The sequence below is a fragment of the Mandrillus leucophaeus genome, unplaced genomic scaffold (genome assembly GCF_000951045.1).
Source record: "Mandrillus leucophaeus isolate KB7577 unplaced genomic scaffold, Mleu.le_1.0 Scaffold39, whole genome shotgun sequence".
In the NCBI taxonomy this organism is placed as follows: Eukaryota; Metazoa; Chordata; class Mammalia; order Primates; family Cercopithecidae; genus Mandrillus; species Mandrillus leucophaeus.
The window spans coordinates 1,385,503-1,405,055 of NW_012104142.1; the positions used below are offsets into that span (position 1 = coordinate 1,385,503).

General features: G+C 48.1%; 1 protein-coding gene across 2 annotated transcripts in view; it reads left to right on the forward strand.

The window, feature by feature from the left end:
• LOC105547444 (core histone macro-H2A.2) overlaps positions 1-19,553 on the forward strand; it is a 65,683-nt gene that overhangs the window by 45,269 nt on the left and 861 nt on the right. For both annotated transcript variants that reach the window (XM_011991045.1, XM_011991047.1), the window contains 5 exons: positions 216-413; positions 2,159-2,269; positions 3,764-3,863; positions 8,348-8,437; positions 17,164-17,338. In XM_011991045.1, the coding sequence (XP_011846435.1) occupies positions 216-413; positions 2,159-2,269; positions 3,764-3,863; positions 8,348-8,437; positions 17,164-17,338 (674 nt within the window). The remainder of the gene's footprint in view (positions 1-215; positions 414-2,158; positions 2,270-3,763; positions 3,864-8,347; positions 8,438-17,163; positions 17,339-19,553) is intronic.

Genomic DNA, 19,553 nt, shown 5'->3' on the forward strand with positions numbered 1-19,553 from the left:
GTGGTGGCAGGTGCCTCCAATCCCGGCTGCTCAGGAGGCTGAGGCAGGAGAATTGCTTGAACCTGGAGGCGGAGTCTGCAGTGAGCCAAGATCTCGCCACTGAACTCTAGCCTGGGTTATAGAGTAAGATTCTATCTCAAAAAAAAAAAAGAACTGTATGAAATTGAGAACTAGCTGACTGTTTGCTACATGAGTGCATGCGTTTCTCTCTTCAGCTGCTAAAAGGAGTGACCATCGCCAGTGGAGGCGTCCTGCCCAGAATTCACCCCGAACTGCTGGCCAAAAAGCGAGGGACCAAAGGCAAGTCGGAAACGATCCTCTCCCCGCCCCCAGAGAAAAGAGGCAGAAAGGCCACGTCAGGCAAGAAGGGGGGGAAGAAATCCAAGGCTGCCAAACCACGGACGTCCAAAAAGGTGAGCCGAGGCTGCCTGTCCTGAGCCAGGCACTCCCACTGCAATGGTCTGAATGTCTGTGTTCCCCCACAATTCATATGTTGAAACCTAACCCCAGGGGCATAGGATTACTCGGTGAGGCCTTTGAGAGGTAACTAGATCGTGAGGGCGGAGTCCTCATGAATGGGAACAGTCCTCTTATAAAAGAGGCCTGAGGAAGGCAGAGGGACCCTTCTGCCATGTGAGGACACAGCTAGAAAGCGTCATCTACCAGGAAGTGAGCCCTTGCCAGACACGGAATCTGCCTGCTCCAAGGACTTCCTGCCTCCAGAACTATGAGAAACAAGTTTCTGGGCCAGTCACAGTGGCTCATGCCTGTAATCCCAACATTTTGGGAGGCCAAGGCAGGAGGATGGCTTGAGCCCAGGAGTTAGAGGCTGCAGTGAGCCATGATGGTGCCACTGCACACGAGCCTTTGTGACAGTGCAAGACCCTGTCTCGGAAACAAAAAAAAAAAGAGAGGTTTCTGATGTTCGTGAGCCAGCCAGTCTATGGCATTTTGTTAGAGCAACCCAAACAGACACTAAGACACCACAAGTTTAAAGATGGAACAATGACGGCGTAGCAGGCACCTCTGAAGGACCAAGGACTCTTGCAGCTTGGTGCCGGAAGAAAATGACAAGAACGTACAGGTAAAAGAAGAAAGGGCCTTTGAGGTTAGAGCTGAAATCATCAAACAGGGTCTTCTCTAGGTTTCCAAACCCTAAGCAGGGATGGTTTTCAGATCCCTTTTACTACCCCCAGCAAAATCTGAAGTGAGAGACGGTAGCCAGGAACCTGCGTTGTAGGTCTCTGCAGAGCTCCGTATTGCCTTCCAGACAGCCTCTGGTCTCCTGCAGGCGTTCCTTCAGTTTCACCAGTGGAATTTCAGGTGTTTGGCATAGCTTGATAATGCTAGGTAGCTTAGCTCTGAGATGCCACTGATAGAATAATGTTTTCCTATGTTACCCAGTACAGTGACCACTGGTCACATGTAGCTTTTTTTTTTTTTTTAAGAGACAAGGGTCTCACTCTGTCACCCAGGCTGGAGCACAGGAATGCGGTGGCGAGATCATAGCTCACTGTAGCCTCAAACTCCTGGGCTCAAGTGACCCTCCTGCTTCAGCCTCCAAAAGCATTGGAATTGTAAGTGTGAGCTAAAGCACCCAGCCAAGGCTATTTAGATTTGAATGAAAACTAAATCAAATTTAAAATTCAGCTCCTTGATTGTACCAGCCACATTTCAAGCACTCGGCAACATCATTGAGGATCAAAACAGAAGATTTCCATGATCACAGAAAGTTCTATTGGACAGCCCTGCTGTAGAAGTTGTGGGCGTTTCATTCCACACTGCCTCTGTGCCCCGAGAAATCCTGGGGAGAAAGAAGGCTAAGCAATGGGCTATCAACGGCCCCACCCGGCTCCAGTGCTTGTTGTCCTGAGCTGCAGGCATTGAAATGAGCAAGGACAATGCATTGGTGCACAGGGGTAGGTGAGGACTGTAGGTACACGTGAGCCCTTTAACACACTTTCTGTTTTCCTATTTTGGGGTACCCTTTTCTTATATTGCTGACTTTTGCTTCCCTCCTTCAAGAAACAGCAGAACACATCACCTAACTGCTTCCTTTCATATTCAACTTGGTGGCAGCCATGAGAAGAGCTTAATAAAGGCACCTCAGGCTTTTTCTGGATTGGTTCTCATCTGGCCTTCTGATTTTTACCAACAGTCCAAACCAAAGGACAGCGACAAAGAAGGAACTTCAAACTCCACCTCTGAAGACGGGCCAGGGGATGGATTCACCATTCTGTCTTCTAAGAGCCTTGTTCTGGGACAGAAGGTAACAAAGAGAATTGCATTGTGCTATATTAAAACACTACTGTATTTTTATAACCTACTGTTTACAAACGATGCCTCCCTTGCTCCCCAGTAATGATTTTCACTGCAGTCTTGAATTATTCATTTTTAAACTAAAGAGCTGTGGCAGTGTCGGCATTGTGAGAGTGAGAATTGTTCTTTTTTGCTGAGAATTGTTATTGCTAACATTGGTCAGACGGGTAAGCATGGAGGCTCTTTCTGGTCAGTAGATAGGATGGCATTACTGGTTTTGCTGGGAATTCCGCACACCCCAGTTATTTCTACATCTGCCAAAAAAAAATCCATAGCTAACTTTCTCAAACAGCTTCTGAGAGGCCCATCTTACATGGTTCAATGTAATTTATCAAAGAAAGAAAATAGAAATATATGTTTCCCGAATATCCTTGGTATTAGAAATGAATTATTTGCCAATAATTCAGTCTGCCTGCCTTCCTAGGCTTTAGAAAGAAAACAAACAGGGCTATACATTTGAACAGTCTTCAGCAACACAACAGCAGCCCAGCCAGACATGCAAATAATTCATTCCTACAAGTGTAAAGTTTACTGAGCAGACAATTTATCTACCAAGTCAACTGGGGCTGAAATAAGACACCCAAGGTAAGAGTCAGTTAATCATATCTCGGGTAGCTGAATGTTTCCATCCTGACAACACAGTAAGCCTCCATTCAAAGAATTGGGAAGAGCATGTTCTAAGAAGAGCATCGGTGTGGCTGGTTGCTAATTCATCACTGATTAAAGCAGGGAAACAAAGAGGTGGAATTTACGTCCCCTCTCTGGCCTGTTCACTGTTACATGACAATTAGCTTTCTCTCATGTAGCTAAGGGAATATAAAGGTCTCGCTCACGTGGGCCAATAGAGAATGCCCTCCATTCCACTCTACTGTGAACACATAGGGTAGCATTTCCCAACGGTAGCCCCAAGACTGTGGTCTCCAAAGGGCAAGGGAGCCAGACACCCCCAGGTCAGGATCCCAGAGCCCATTACTTCTCTCCAGCAAGGTTACTGACTTCAGAGCCCTGCCCCACTAATTTTGTGCTCCTCTAGGGAGAATGCAGGATGCTGAGGGGAAAAGAGAGAGCAAGCCCTGGGCTTCCTTGCAGGAGCTGCTCAGAGGATGCATCAGTGAAAACCAGGGCCGCCAGGGTTGGGAACCAAAGGCATGAGCTGTAAGAGAAAGAAAGAAAGGAGAGGGGAGGTCCTGTTCCTGTTCCAGGGAAGAGGAAATGGATTCGTTGCATGCTGCCAGCCCCAGAGTGGAGAGCAAATCTTCTGCGCTCAAAGAGCTTATTGCAAGCCAGACACCTGGGAAACTGGAGGTTGTCACTCTCTATGCAGCCCCTATGTTGACACTGGGTATGAATAATTAAAGAGAATTAATGAATGCAAGTAAAATATGAGGACTTTTCAACAGGATTTTATCTTTTCCACATTCTCCACCTTTTCTTCCTAATGCAGCTGTCCTTAACCCAGAGTGACATCAGCCATATTGGCTCCATGAGAGTGGAGGGCATTGTCCACCCAACCACAGCCGAAATTGACCTCAAAGAAGATATAGGTAAGGTCCTGAGACTTCAGTAGAAGTGCCGTAGAATAGGCCACTGTTCAGGCAAGTTCTTGTGAAGCTGGTCATTGCCAACTGGCTATCCCATTGCTGGGGTCCCATGTCAAACTCTGTCTTTATGTGTAGTTGAACAGCTTCACTAGAGAGAAGCTAACTTTTAATTCTGCATATATTTTTGAAATTTTTATTGGGGTATTGTGTAAAAGCAAATCGTTAGCGTAGAGCTTGATGAATTTTTCTCAAAGTGAACCCCACTGTGCAACTAGCACCAAGATCCTGAAGCAGACCCTTACCAGCACCCAAGAAGTCTCCCTCAGTCCCACTCCCAGTCAGTATGTCCTCCGAGGGTAACCACTGTCCTTTCTTCTCAAAGCAGAGATGGGTTTCATCTGTCTTGAATTTTGTAAAAATGAAATCTTGTCCTCTTTTGCTCAACTTAGTATTGTGAAATCTATCCATGTTGTTATGATTGTATTCATTCATTTTCCTTGCTCATAGTATCACACTCTATAAATATATGACAGTTTATTGATCTATCCCACCACTGATGACATTTGGGGTCGTTTCCAGTTTGGGCTATAGTGAATAGTGCTACTGTAAATATTGTCGTACATGTTTACATATATCGTAAGCTTAAATATTGAGAGTGCTATTGATAAAAGGGAAATGGACATCTAGAAAAAATTAGGTTGTCCATTAAGCTATGAGCACTGAGTTATTTTGCCTGTGGTTTGCCACCTGTCCCACGAGTGGCAGAGGGAGCTATTACTAGCCAGGGTGGAGGAGCTTGGGAGGGTAAGCTGTTACGGGCGCTGTAAATAACAGCATGCTAACAGTCCCCGTCCCATCCATTTTTGCCAAGCAGAACTGCCTTAAATTCTCCATGGAAAGGGTAAAGTAAGCAAAGAAGGGGCTTTGTCCCTAGGGTACAGGGCTTGCCTGTGAGGGAGGCAATTTGAGGTAGATGCTAGTAGTTCAGCCCTGGGTGGTAGCACCGGGGGCCCCTGGCAGCTAGACTCACTCAGGGCTTCCTCCTGGCATCAGAGGCCATTTGCTGTGCTGAAAAGGAGACAGGACAGCTCTGGGAAAAGTCAGCATTACAGAGAAACAAGTCTCCTTCCACGCTCCATGGAAGGACGCCCTCTAGTGGCCTTCATCTGGAGCTTTTTAAATAGGTGTCCTGCCTCTCACTAACACATTGCAGTGTTCATACTTTACACATTTCTATAGTAATGAAATTTTTATGTAAGAAAAACAATATGCTTCTTTTTTTTAATTGGCATGGTGGCAGAGTATAAAGAGCACTGGTCTGAGAGCAAAAATCCACGCTCAGATTCCAGCAGTGGATTCTAAGGCCAACCTCTTCAGGGTCTTGTGAGGAGAAATGGGCTAAAGGCAGCCAAGTGGTTAAGAGGGCAGGTTCCAGGTCAGCCTGCCTGGACTGTCCCGGCTTTTCTGAATTGCTTCCTAGCTGTGTGACCTTTGGCAGGCTTCTAAACCTCCCTGAACCTCTGTTTCCTCCTCTGTAAGGGAGGATAGCAATAGTACCTGTCCCATAGGGCTGATGGGGCCTGGCACAGTGCTGGGCTCCTAGGCACTTAGTAATTGACAGTTGTTTTGTTGCTGCTATGTTAGGAGGAGTCCCTCCCATTATGATTCCATTCTCTACCACCGTCACCCAAACTAATCATCCCAACAGACAAGGCCCTGCCTTAATCTTTTCAAAACATTATGTTATTATGGGAAAAGTCAAGCATAAACAAAAATAACAGAAAATTATAATGAAACCCTACTCAATCAGATGCAGTAATCACCACCCATGGCCACCTTTGTTTCAACTCTTACCCCCTCCACATACTTGCCGAAGTCATTTTATCTGTGAATATTTCACAATGACTTCTAACAGATAAGGGCTGTTTACTAACAACACAGCCACAATACCATTATTGTACCTTTAAAAAGATAGCAGTATCAACAAATTACCAGTGTTCCAATTCCAGTTACATCATAAATGTCAAGTTTCTTAAACATTTGTTTAAGCCAGGCACAGCGGCACACTCCTGTAGTCCCAGCTACTTGGGAAGCTGAGGCAGGAGGATTGCTTGAGCCCAGGAATTTGAGACCAGCCTGGACAATATAGTGGGATCCCCATCTCTTATAAAAAAGGGGGGCCTGAGTATGGTGGCTCATACCTGTAATCCCAGCACTTTGGGAGGCTGAGGTGGGCGGACCACTTGAGCTCAGAAGTTCTAGACCAACCTGGGCACATGGCGAAACCCCATCTCTACAAAAAAAATACAAAAATTAGCTGGGCGTGGTGGCACATGCCTGCGCTGCCAGCTAAGGTGGGAGGCTGAGGCAGGAGGATCAGTTAAGCCCAGGAGTTCTAGGCTGCAGTGAACGGTGATCACGCCACTACACTCCAGTCTGAGCCACAGAGTACACAGAGTGAGACCCAGTCTCGAAAGACAGAGAAAGAAAAAGAGAAAGAGAGAGAGGGAGAGAGACAGAGAGAGAGAGAAAGGAAGGAAGGGAAGGGAGAGAAGGAAGCAGGGAGAGAAGGACAGGGAGAGAAAGGAAGAAAGGAAAGAAAGAAAATGTGTTTATTTGATTTTGGATCCAAATCAGTCCACGCACTGCAGTTGGTTGATAAGTCTCTTATACCTTAGGTTCCTCCTTCATCTCTTTCTTTCTTATTTCTTTGCAATTCGTTTGTTGAGGAAGCTGGGCCATTTGTCCTATGGGGTTTCATGCAGTACGGATTTTGTGGATTACATCCTCCTGGCATCATGAAACATGTTTCTTTGCTTTTTTATAACTTGGTGGTTGGATCTAGAGGTTTCATGAGGTATAGGTTCGAAAACTTTGCCAAGACTCCTTGGTGAGTGGCGAGCGCGCGTGCCTGGAGGCGTGTCATGCCTGGTTGGCTGTCTTGGTGTGATGCTGGGGCCACTGATGCCTCTTCTCTAGATTCCGTCATTTGTTAGGAGTTGCAAAGCTGTGGTATTCTCATTCTAGCATTGCTCCTTTCCTTCTTGGGAATGCTTCTGTAGAGAGAAAAATACCTCTCTCTTAAAAGTCTTCAGTGAGGAGGGTGGATTCCCCTTGCCTTCTGCACATTCCCATTTGGCCCTTGACCTGAATGCAGAGGGCACCAGTGTAGACCTAGTCCTCTGCTTCTCAACATGAACTGGCTACCAGCCTCGGTTACCCAGCCTTCTCCAGGCTTCTGGACCCAATAGATCAACAGTGCTCAGGAATCGGGAGGCCAGAAAGGAGCCTCAGAGGCGCTGGGTATGATGCACAATCACCATTTCTCAGTTGCATCATGGAAACCCAAGCACATTAATGAAGAAATCCCCTCTGCACGCCCTCCCCAGTGGACAGTGACCACTGGAATAGACACTTGTCCTAAACGATCTGCACAATGTACTATGGCTCTCCACATATACTTGAGGCTCGAGTGTGGAGTGGGGAAGCATCACCACCCAGGCCCTGGGGAAGACTCTGAACTGAATCATAGTAATAGTGATGATTCATAAAGAGAGAGCTGAGACTTGCCCCAGACATCCAGATCACCAAGTTCATTCGAAGATGAAAACACCTGAAAAATACTCTGCTGCCAAAGCCGTCGTCCTCCCAGCCTGGAAAAAACACCCATGCTGTCTCAGAGACATGAGAGCTGGATGCGCTGGTACACACACAGACGGGGTCCCTGCGGCTGGTACGCACACAGACGGGGTCCCTGCGGCTGGTACGCACACAGACGGGGTCCCTGCGGCTGGTACGCACACAGACGGGGTTCCTGCGGCTGGTACGCACACAGACGGGGTTCCTGCGGGGTCAGAGGTGGAGGCCTGTCATCTCCCATGGGGTTCCACTTGGCCTGTGTAGAAGTAAGAGCTGAGGTAGGAAAAAAAACAAAGAGTAGGGCATTCCCCTAACATCAAAGGCTCAGGGCATCTCCTGGCAGGAAAGTCCTTAGAGATTAGCCTCTCCACGTGTCTCCATTGAAAACTGAGCACCGGGTTGGGGTAACAACATGCCTGGCTGCCCTGGGCCTGTGTCTGTCCTTTGACTCAAGCACTTACAGTATGTTGATGGCACTGTGATGGGACCGGGACTTCAGAGCTCTCCACATGAGTACTAAACCTGTAGGACACAACACTAGAATCTCAGTTTTTTGTTGTTGTTTTGTTTTTAAATCATCTACAGGACTCAGGCCATGAGACCGCTTTATGGCCAAATCACCCCTTAAAAGATCCTTGATAAAAGCTTGCCAATCTAAGTCTGCTACACTGATGCCCCGAGACCCCTGCCTCCCCTGACCACTGGCAAACCAGGATAACAATTGGGAAGTTCAATTCCTAGTTTCTAACTGTACTATTTTTTTTTTCCTGGCCTACTACAAATATGTCAAACAGTGTAATTAGATTGAAAGAACAACCACAGTGGCTTCCCATTGCTCTCCTTTGCAGGTAAAGCCTTGGAAAAGGCTGGGGGAAAAGAGTTCTTGGAAACGGTAAAGGAGCTTCGCAAATCCCAAGGCCCTTTGGAAGTCGCCGAAGGTAAGTGTGGAACTAGGCTCCTGTCACCAGCATGGCCTCACCCTCCTCTCTGAGTCTCCAGCCTCACGTGCCTGATGCCTGTTCAGCTTATGAGACAAAGTATGCCATAACTAATCAGAAAGCTATTTTAGCATCTCAGGGAATTTGAGCAGGCCTATGGGGATCCTTTCAGATGTCCTGGGAACTCCAATATGTCTGAATAATTCAAGTCAATTTGCATCAGATCCCCCAAAATGATCTAGAGCCATTGGGTGAACTTCGCGTGTGTGTGATAAAATACACATACCATAGGACTTAACAAAAATTGGAACTATGTTTTTTTCTTTTTCTTTTTTTTTTTTTTTTTTTTTTGAGAAAGAGTCTCACTCTGTCACCCAGGCTAGAGTGCAGTGGCATCATCTCAGCTCACTGCAACCTCCGCCTCCCAAGTTCAAACGATTCTTGTCCCTCAGCTTCCCAAGTTGCTGGAATTACAGGCGCATGCGACCATGCCTGGCTAGCGTTTGCATTTTTAGTAGAGATGAGGTTTTGCCATGTTGGACAGGCTGGTCTCAAAGTCCTAACCTCAAGTGATCCACCCACCTTGGCCTCCCAAAGTGCTGGGATTACAGACATGAGCCACCGCACCCAGCCACTGGAACTATTTTAAAGTGTATAATTCAGTAGCATTAAGTATTTTTACAGTGTGTGCAGCCATCACCACTACCTAGTCCAGAGCTTTGATGTCACCTCACACAGAAACCCTGTTGGGGTGATCGGACCCAACACCAGGTCGTGGGGCTGATGAAGTCCAGCGGAGTCAAAGGAATGAGAAAAGACAGTTTGAGGCAGAAAGTGGGTCCAAGGGCTGTCGCTAGTGTATGGAGGCTGCGAAGGCCCTGAGCTCTGGAAGCCCAGGCTATTTATTGGTGATCAAACAAAGAAACAGGTGGTGAGGATGCGGGGGTCGAAAGGCAAGCGCATGATCTACAGCTATGACAATTTAGCATTTCCTTTGAAGCATCTGGAACATATTCTGCTACTTGAGATAATGGAGAGCAGGTTCTTTTAACTCAAGATACAATCGATCCTGGGAGAGCAAGGAACAAGGAGTCAGCAAGTCTAGACACATTCTAGAGCCATGAGCCCTGGATTCTGTCGAAGCCACGAGGGGTTTTATGCCTGGGCTCAGATTATGGTGCGTTGGGGTAGCCTTCCGCCCTTTGGCACAGAGCTCAGTGTTCCAGCCACAGGGGGTTTTAGAATCTGGACCCTGGACGTGTTCCAAGCCTCTTTCACATTATGTCAGACATGCAAGCCCTGCCTCAGCTTCTCCCAACACTCAGCTTTTCTCCCAACAAACCCCCTAACCATTAAGCAGTCTTGCCCAGTGCCGCCTCAGGCCCTGGCAAGCACTAATCTACTTTCTGTATCTATGGATTTGCCTATTCTGGACATTTCATATAAAGGGGATCATGTAATATATGACTTTTCTGTCTGGCTTCTCTCATTTAACATTTTTTTCAAAGTTCATCCATACTGTAGTAGTGCTTATATTATATTACAGTAGTACAAAGTCAGTACTTATATTCTTTTTCATGGCTGAATAATATTCCATTTTGTTTAACCACTCATTTGCTGTTGGACATTTGGGCTGTTTCCACCTTTGATGATTGTGGATAGAGCTGCAGTGAACATCTGTGCACACGTTTTTGTTTGAACATCTCTTGTCCAGGCGATTGGGCAAGTTTTTGACAGGTGGATCCAACCTCAGATCAGTGTTCCCACCCACACGACTCCCAATCAGTTCACTCCTTGTACCCTCAGTCAGTGCCAAGTGCTGCAGGGCTTCAGCGGAAAATAAAACCCACCGCTGCCCTCAGATGCATCACTGGGCCACGGTGCAGGAGCCACAACCTCAGCGTAGGGGAGTGTGGGAGGACGGCAGTGAGAGTCCTATTGCCCTCCATGTCCCACCCCCAAGGGAGCCCTTGGGGGTGGGACATGGAGGGCAATAGGACCACTGCATGTGAGGAGACGCGGTCTTGCATGAGCAGGGAGTCTTGGGTCAGCACGTGGGAGGAGAGAAACAGCAGTCAAGATGAGGCTGGGTCTGTGGGCTGTGCAAAGGGGTCTGGACCTGACCCTACATGGACACGAGGGCACTTGGAAGTTTAAGCAGGGGGCTGTCCAGATTAGACTTGATTGTTATAAAAGTAGGGCCTGGACACGGTGGTTCATGCCTGTAATCCCAGCACTTTGGGAGGCTGAGGCAGGCGGATCACGAGGTCAGGAGTTCGAGACCAGCCTGACCAACATGGTGAAACCCTGTCTCTACTAAAAATACAAAAATTTGTCAGGCGTGGTGGCACATGCCTGTAATCCCAGCTAGTCAGAGGCTGAGGCAGGAGAATCACTTGAACCTGGGAAATGGAGGTTGCAGTAAGCCAAGATCATGCCATTGCACTCCAGCCTGGGCGACAGAGCAAGACTCTATCTCAAAAAAAAAAAAAGAAAAGAAAAGAAAAAAAGTAACGGGGTCTTCTAGTCCAGAAAGAACAAGAGCCCACACTTTAAATCTCCACCCACCACTCCCCACAGGCATAGCAGTAATAGATGCAGTGTCTCTTTAAAAACTGTAAGACAGAGCCACACTCAAATATAAGATAAGCGTCCATGTAGACAGAGGCAGGAGGGCTGCAGCAGCACCTCCAGGAGGCCGCCGCCCCAGGCCTGGGCTCCAAGTCTGTAAGATGCAGTGTCGCTTCATGTATAAAGAGGGCCAGAGCCAGACTCACTGCTCAAAGCAAGGGGCTGCATGAGACTCTCGCGGCCTTTACAGGAAGCCAAAGCTCTAGCCACCATGCAGGGCTACAACTTGTATAAAAATCTGTCTTTCTAGGGTAGCAGAAGGGAGAAGAGAGCCCTCACCCAAGCCCAGGGCCACAGTGCCCTCTGACTCAATGTTTGGCTCCACCACATCCCCAATATAACCATGAGACCAAGCTCCAACTCAGTTATCTAAGATGGTGTCTGGACTAGGGGCCTGGGTGTGGGGAAGGTTCACCAGAAACTGCCTGATAGGGTGCAAAGGAGAGGAAAAATAGCTGCTCTACACAGAATGAGAGGCTCCAACACACTTCTTTTTTAAATTATTTTTTAAATAGAGATGGGGTCTTGCTATGTTGCCCAGGCTGATCTTGAACTGCTGGGCTCAAGTGATCCTCCTGCCTCAGCCTCCCAAAATGCTAGGATTACAGGCGGGAGCCACCGTGCCCAGCACCAACACACTTCTAAACAGAGTTCCAAAGGCAGAAATAGAAAGTAGAGAAGCAGTATTTAAGGAGATCATAGCTGAGAATTTTCTAGGATGAAGCATGAGCCCTTAAGCTGAAAATATCAAGCAAAATACATGAAAATAAATCCAAAACGTGGAGTGTTGTGGTAAAGCCTCGGAAACTGAAAAATCAAAAGAAACCTTCAAAGTCACCCAAGACGAGAGGCAGATCATTTGTGAAGAAATAATGGTTCTTCTAGTGACAGCAGACTTCTCATCAGCAAGAAAAGATGTTTGGAAACAGGAAAGAAATAGCTTCAAAGCACTGAAGGGGGGAAAAAAAACTGTCAACCAAGAATTCCACATTTTGCTACGTTATCATTCAAGTATGAGGACAAAAGATGTACAATTTCAGACGTGTAGAAGTTGAGAGGCAGCAATCCAGACACTAGCTGGAAAGAATACAAAAGTCTGCACCGAGGAAATAGACATGAACCTGGAAGGAAGGAGAGCGCCGCAGGACTCAATTTTCAGCTAAGACATTGGTGCAAATATGTTAGGTGTAAGAAGCCATGGCCTGGGGCCAGTGAGTGGTAGCACCTTGGTAAAAATGGAGAAGGGGAGACGGTTCACCACTGTCTAACAGCACATTGCATTTCATTTAAAAACACCATCAGTTGTATGATATATTTTTATTGTATGTACCACTAAAAAAAATTAAATTTCCAAAATAAGGTGTCTAATAGGAGGCCCCACATAAAGCTGGGGCACATTGACTATAACAGCAAGCAAGCAAGACATGAACCCACCATGCAGAAAGGAGCAGCAAATATATAGTGGGGGAGAAAAAAGCCTCACTAAAGAATTTAGCCAGGCATGGTGGCTCACACCTGTAATCGAAGCACTTTGAGAGGCAGAGGTGGGTGGATCACCTGAGGTCGGGAGTTTGAGACCAGCCTGACCAACATGGAGAAACCCTGTCTCTAGTAACAATACAAAAATTAGCCAGGCGTGGTGATGGGTGCCTGTAATCTCAGCCACTTGGGAGGCTGAGGCAGGAGAATCGCTTGAACCCACAGGAGGTTGCAGTGAGCCGTGATCATGCTATTGCACTCCAGCCTGGGCAACAAAAGTGAAACTCCGTCTTTAAAAAAAAGAAAAAGAATTTGAACCACAAGCCAGTGCTCCTGAAGATTTGCAGCCAGATCCAGTGCAGCTCAAAACCTCAGGCAGAGAAGAGAGTGAGACATAGCCTTAGTTGGGTAGTGTCCCCAGGTGACATAGAAGGAAATGTAATTTCTTTCTGGAAGAACTCAGCTCCAGGCTGACAGCAATTCTAAGATGCTTTCTGATTTCAACAATATTAAAATGTTTAAACAAAAAAAAAGTGCATCCTAACATGGTTAAAACAGACCAACTGCAGTGCAGGCCCACCCTGTGGCAGGGGGTGGGGAAGGGTGGATCAAGAAAATATTTCAGGAGCAGAGCCAGTGAGAGGCAGTGATGCTGCATGTTCAGGGAGGCAGAAGCTGGAGCTAAGGGTAGGTCCAGGGTTTCCAGGCTGACAAGCTGATGAAAAGTCGGGCCTTTCATTCTTTTGTTGAATATTTGAGCACCTGCCTGCCAGTGACTGTGGTAGGAGCCAGGCAGCAGCAAGGAATACAAAAGTGCTTCAGTGAAGACATCATCTGGGGCAGAACCAGTTCACATTAAGCATCTACAGTGTGTGCTGTCGGGCACGGGCATCAGGATGTGGATGTGAATGTAGGCCCTGAACACTCCTGAACTTTACAACCAGGCAGGGACCCCAGGGTAGCACAGTATATCACAGCACAGCTGGCTGCTGAATTGCATGGCAGAGGCCCAGAGAGAATGGGCGAGGGAGTCAGCGACAAAGGAGGATAGCCAAGTGTGGAGTCACAGGTGTAGCCAGACCCATGTGTGCAGGGGACTGAGCCCACTGGGCATCCAGAAAGAGCAAGAAATGGATAGACTCCAAGGGGAGAGGGGCAGACCATGAAGGGAGCCTGGGAGGACTGCAGTAAGGTCAGCCTGGCAATCAGGAGCAGTTGCAGATTCTGAGTTTAAATGTGGAGTTTAAGGACCTTGACTCCAGCAACCATATGAAGAATGGTTTGGCAGAAGGAGGGCTGGGGCCCAAAGATCATCGAGAAAGCTGTATTGGATGAGGGTGGAGGTGGAGTGGGGGTGAAAATGAAGCACATGGGCCTGGAATGAGACAAGGCAGAGGAAACTGATGGTGTCTGCAGTGACAGAGAGGGAAAATGGGGAATCGGGTTTCAGGAGTGAATGGCCATTTTACTGGGCACGTGTTAGCCCTGGGGCCCCAGAAAGGTCATGAGGTGCAGGTCCCTGTTGAAAGCTAAGGAGGAAAATGGCTGGCAGATGGCTGCGTAGGAGCTGGGGCTGCAGCAGAAAGAAGAGCACTGGGTCCAGACAGGCAGGAAGAGGAGAGGCCATTGTGGGAAACTGAGGCACTGTTAAAAGAAAACCCATAGTGTCATGGAAACCAGGCATCAGCAGTAGCAGCCTCTCAGCAGAACAAGGGGCCACCCTAGAGTCCCCTTTTGCTGTGGTGACTCCAAGAACTGTGATGGCTCACCTGGGAGAAGGTTCTAGAAGCTCCCAGCAGCAGCACTGCCACCCTCAGAATGCAGGTCTTCACCAGGCGACATCACATTAGGTAAGAGAATGCCGCTAGTCATTATGTGGATAGGTGCTTATACCAAATACCAGGGTCACAACCCTTGCAATAACTTGACCCTCATCCTTGACACCTCTGGAGAACATTACAAAGCATTACGGCTATAAGCCGTGTTATTCATCGCCAGTTGCCATGAACATACTTTGTTCTGGACTGAAGTGTCATCGTGCACTACCCTGAAAGTCATTTTTTACTTGACTGGATGTTTGACATTCCAATAGGAACATATTCCTTTTATTTAAATACGACTTTTGGCTGGGTGCAATATAATCCTAGCACTTTGGGAGGCCGAGGCGGGTGGATCACTTGAGGTCACGAGTTCAAGACCAACCTGGCCAACATGGTGAAACTCCCCATGTCTACTAAAAATACAAAAAATTGGCCAAGCGTGGTGGCGGGTGCCTGTAATCCCAGCTACTCGGGAAGCTGAGGCAGGAGAATCCAATCACTTGAACCCAAGAGGCAGAGGTTACAGTGAGCCGTGATTGAGCCACTGCACTCCAGCCTGGGCGACAGGGGGAGACCCTGTCTCAAAAAAAAGACTTTACATTAGAGAAATAATACCATTCTGCTAGTAACGTGATTATACTTTCTAAATATATGAAATAAATCAGCCATGACTATAACAAGCGAAACTCCATCCGGCATACAATAGCATCCAGGTGCTCGGGAAAATCGCACCATGCAGACAAGGCCCATCCCCAGGGTCCTTGGTTCTCAGCACAGCAGCCTCCAGTTTTGGGGGCATCATTGTTCAGGCTGAAAAGGGACACTCTGCTTCTGGTGCACAAATATACATGGTCATAGAGTCAGCACGTGTGGCGGGCCCCTACCCAGAGCCTCGGTGTATTGTGTGGCCTGGGTCCTGCACTCAGGCTTTCACATATGATGACACTGAGCCCCCTCTGGGCACTGGAAGGCAAGGAGCCTACAGCCTCCCCTGATGGGCGAGGGGGTCCCTTGGATTTGGCTTCCACCCACGCGAGGAAGTGCAGTCAGCACTTCCCTGACACTGTGAACATTGCCAGGAAATACTTATCATAAACTAGGTGAGCATCATAGATTTCCAGTCAGTCTTTCACCTCAACCCCACACACAGCTCTGGAATACGGCGGACACACGTTTCTGTTACAAGTGCTGCCCCTAGTGGCCACGGACGTTTGCTATGCCGATTCCTGGGTTCCTGGAGGGGCACAGGGCGCCCGTGGGCAGCTTGGGGGCCTGCGTGGCTCATGGCTGAAGCTGCAGCTGCCTCAGGCAGATCCGAGGGAACTGCTCCCCTGGGGAGTCCCACGGTGACTTCTCTCGAGCTTAGCAGCCATGGGGCTGTATCAACTCTGTCACCAATGGGAGCCATGTTTAGGGGAGTAAACAGTAAAACAAAGGAGTATGACTGAAATTATGAGACAAGGCTGGCCTAATTCAATTTTACAGCCCGCTTTTGAAACCCCACTCTCTGCAGGGCATGTGGAGATCATCAAATGGCAATACCTGTCCAAGGAACTGTACAATCAAGTTCAGTGGTTCTCAACTCATAGAAGGTCCTAAAATCATGTAAGCATAGGCCCTGCACCAGACCTACTGAGTTAGGACCTCTGGGGGTGGGGCCCAGGCATGGCTATTTTTTAAAAGCCACAGTAGGCCAGGTGTGGTGGCTCACACCTGTAATCTCAGCACTTTGGGTGCCTGAGGCAGGAGGATCACTTGAGCACTGGAGTTCAAGACTAGTCTGGGCAACATAGCAGAACCTCATCTCTACAAAAAAATTTTAAAAATTAGCACATGCCTGTAATCCCAGCTACTTGAGAGGCTGAGGCACTAGAATCACTTGAACCCAGGAGGTGGAGCTTGCAGTGAGCTGAGATTGCACCACTGCACTCCAGCCTGGGCAACAGAAAAAGACTGTCTCAAAAAAACTAAAAATTTAAAAAAAAAAAAAGCCACTGTATTCATTTCCTGTGGCTACTGTAACAAATTACCACTAAGTTTGTGGCTTCAAACAACACAAATTTATCTTCTTACAGTACTAGAGGCTAGAAGTCCACAATGAGTTTTAAGAGGCTAAGATCCAGGTGTTGGCAGGGCTGGTTCCTTCTGGAGGCTCAGGGAAGGATCCCTTCCTTGCCTTTTCCAGCTTCTAAGCTGCAACATTCCTTGGCTCCGGGGGCATCGCTCCATTCTCTGGCTCCTGGCTGCTTCGCTCCATTCTCTGGCTCCTTCATCACACGGCCTCCTCCTGCCTTTGACCTTCTTACCTCCCTCTTGTCAGGCCCAGGCTCACCAGACAGTCCAGGATCATCTCCCCATCTCAAGAGCCTTAACTTAATCACATTGGCAAAGTCCCTTTTGTCATGTACAGAAACACCCACAGGTTCCAGGGAGTAGGATGTGGATGTTTGGGATGCCATTACTTTACCTACCACAGCCATCAGAGAGGATCTGACGTGTCCCTTTAACTAGGAACATTGTGAGGATGTAGCCCAACCCAGGGACTACTTGGCAGACCATATGAAAATGACGCGTCAGAGAAGCATTAAATGCTTCTACCCAAAGCTTGTGCTAACTGTGCAAAGCCATCCAACCCAGCTCTCTGTTAAACAGTCTGCATCAGGAGCACAGGATGCTGGCCGGCCAGCGTCTCTATCACTGCCTCATCTCCAGATCTAACAGATACCTGATGAGGTTAGGCTATAACCTAGGAAACCTCAGGAAATAACCCGCGGCATTTTCTCTCCTATGTCCCAGCTGCCGTCAGCCAATCCAGTGGACTCGCAGCCAAATTTGTCATCCACTGTCACATCCCTCAGTGGGGCTCCGACAAATGTGAAGAACAGCTTGAAGAGACCATCAAAAACTGCCTGTCAGCGGCGGAGGACAAGAAGCTAAAGTCCGTCGCGTTCCCGCCTTTCCCCAGCGGCAGGTAAGATGCAGTTCCCCTGAGTTGATTCTTCCGGCCTTTTCCCTGGAAATCAACTGCTCCTCCACTTACATCTGATCTGGGTGTTACCAAGGGCTGCCAGCACAGCCAAGTATGCTGACCAGGTGACGGGGCAAGAAACCCAGTTTTCATCCTTCAGAAGCCACAGGGAAGTGGGCCCACTGGCTCGTAGGCAGTAGGTCTTTCCCGGCTGGGGCCAGCCCCACTGCCTCCTTGATGTTAAAACCCCAGGAGGAAGGCAGCCCAGGGCGGGATCGGCAGGCACAGGCCGGCTGGTGTGTTATTTTTTGAGAGCCTTCCAGGTTCAAAGTCCATATTCCCACCAGCTGTCCATGTCCAGGACACATGATGAGAAAACACGAGGCTCAAAGGCCTTGCTACTCAAAGTGTGGTCCATAGACAGGCAGCAGTGACCGATGTCAGAATGCAGAATCTCAGGCCGCCCATCTCCGACCTCTGTCTCCAGAATCCCCAGGGAATTCCGTTGCTGCTCTGGGAGACTGCAGAGCCAGGAGTTCGAGGCTTTGACGAATACACCCAGAGAAGTGAAAATCCGTCCCCGAGTGATTGCTGAAAAGGAGGTTGGGCAATGACTAGATTGTCACAGATCCCAGCTGGGCATTGTTTCAGATACGTAATGAGGATATCTGCTCTCACACACAACATATCCTCTCCCTTCATGCCCCTAGCCAATCTATTGCTTTAATTTTGAACACCCTCTCATCTTGAGAGCTGCCCTTTATAATATAGCTATGGTTTATAGCTGTGTCCTGGGAAGCCCAAGAGGAAAATCATGAGACCTAGGTTCCTGCTGTAATCATGTCTCAACCTAGGCAAGCAGCATCGAGTCTCAGCAGTCCAGGCCCAGAGATGCTGTGAGATGCATTCTCTCATCGGTGAGACCATGCAGTGCTGTTCTGTGCTGGAATACATGCGAATGGGAAGAATCACTATTAACAGGCCCCTCCTGGACCTGCTCCAGGGGTCTGTGTCGCTGACCCCTAATGACCACTCTGGCTGTGCCCCTGGAACCTGGTGCTGTGGCCCAGTCTGGTGGATGGCACTATCAGTAGCTCCCTGGAACCTGGGCCTTTAACAAACTTTCATCAACCCTGCCGTGCCCAGAGTCACAATGCTGAAATTACATGGACCTGTGCCTATGAAATAATACGTGCATAAAAAAGGACTTATGAAGACAGGTTTGGAGCATATATTTTTGCCCTTTACTAAGCAATCGGGTTAGCATACAAACCAGTTTGGAGGGAGCTAATAAAACTTCTGTTTGCTTTTTTGAAGACCAGGTATTTTTAATGCTGAATGGCTAGCATTTTTAAAGCCAAGCTTGACTTGGTCAGATGACATAGACTCAGATACAGGGAGCCGGCATGGTGGCTCACGCCTGTAAATCCAAAAGCTTTGGGAGGCTGAGGCAGGAGCATCACTTGAGGCCAGGAGTTCGAGACCAGCCTGGGCAACATAACAAGACCCATCTCTACAAAAAATTAAAAACAAACAAAAACAATTTTTTTATAGGCACATGCCTAGGAGGCTGAGGCAGGAGGCAGATCGCTTGCGCTCAGAGGTTCTAAGCTGCAGTGAGCTATGATCACACCACTGCACTCTAGCCTGAGTGATGGAGCAAGACTTTGACTCTGGAACAAAAACTAATTTTAAAAAATTATAATAAAAAATAAAACACAGGGCACTCTTCACTTGGGCAACCCTATGACCTTGGCTAAAATCACTATGCTTGGCTGGGCACCGTGGCTCACACCTGTAATCCCAGCACTTTGGGAGGCCAAGGCAGGCCTCCTACATTCCTGAATTCCCAAACTCAGGAATTCAAGGTCAGGAATTCAAGGCCAGCCTGGCCAACATGGTGAAACCCCATCTCTGCTGAAAATACAAAAATTATCCAGGCATGGTAGTGCGCACTACTCAGCTGCTCGGGAGGCTGAGGCAGGAGAATCACTTGAACCCAGGAGGTGGAGGTTGCAGTGAGCCGAGATCTCGCCACTGCACTCCAGCCTGGGCGACACAGAGACTCCATCTCAAAACTAATTAATTTAATTAAATTAAATCATTGTGCCTCTCCGAGTCAGTGTGACACCTATAAAGTGGGGGCAACATGCCCCACCTGCCACCCCCAGGCTGTCCCTTTGACTAGGGTCAAAGGAGATCATGCACGGACTAGCCC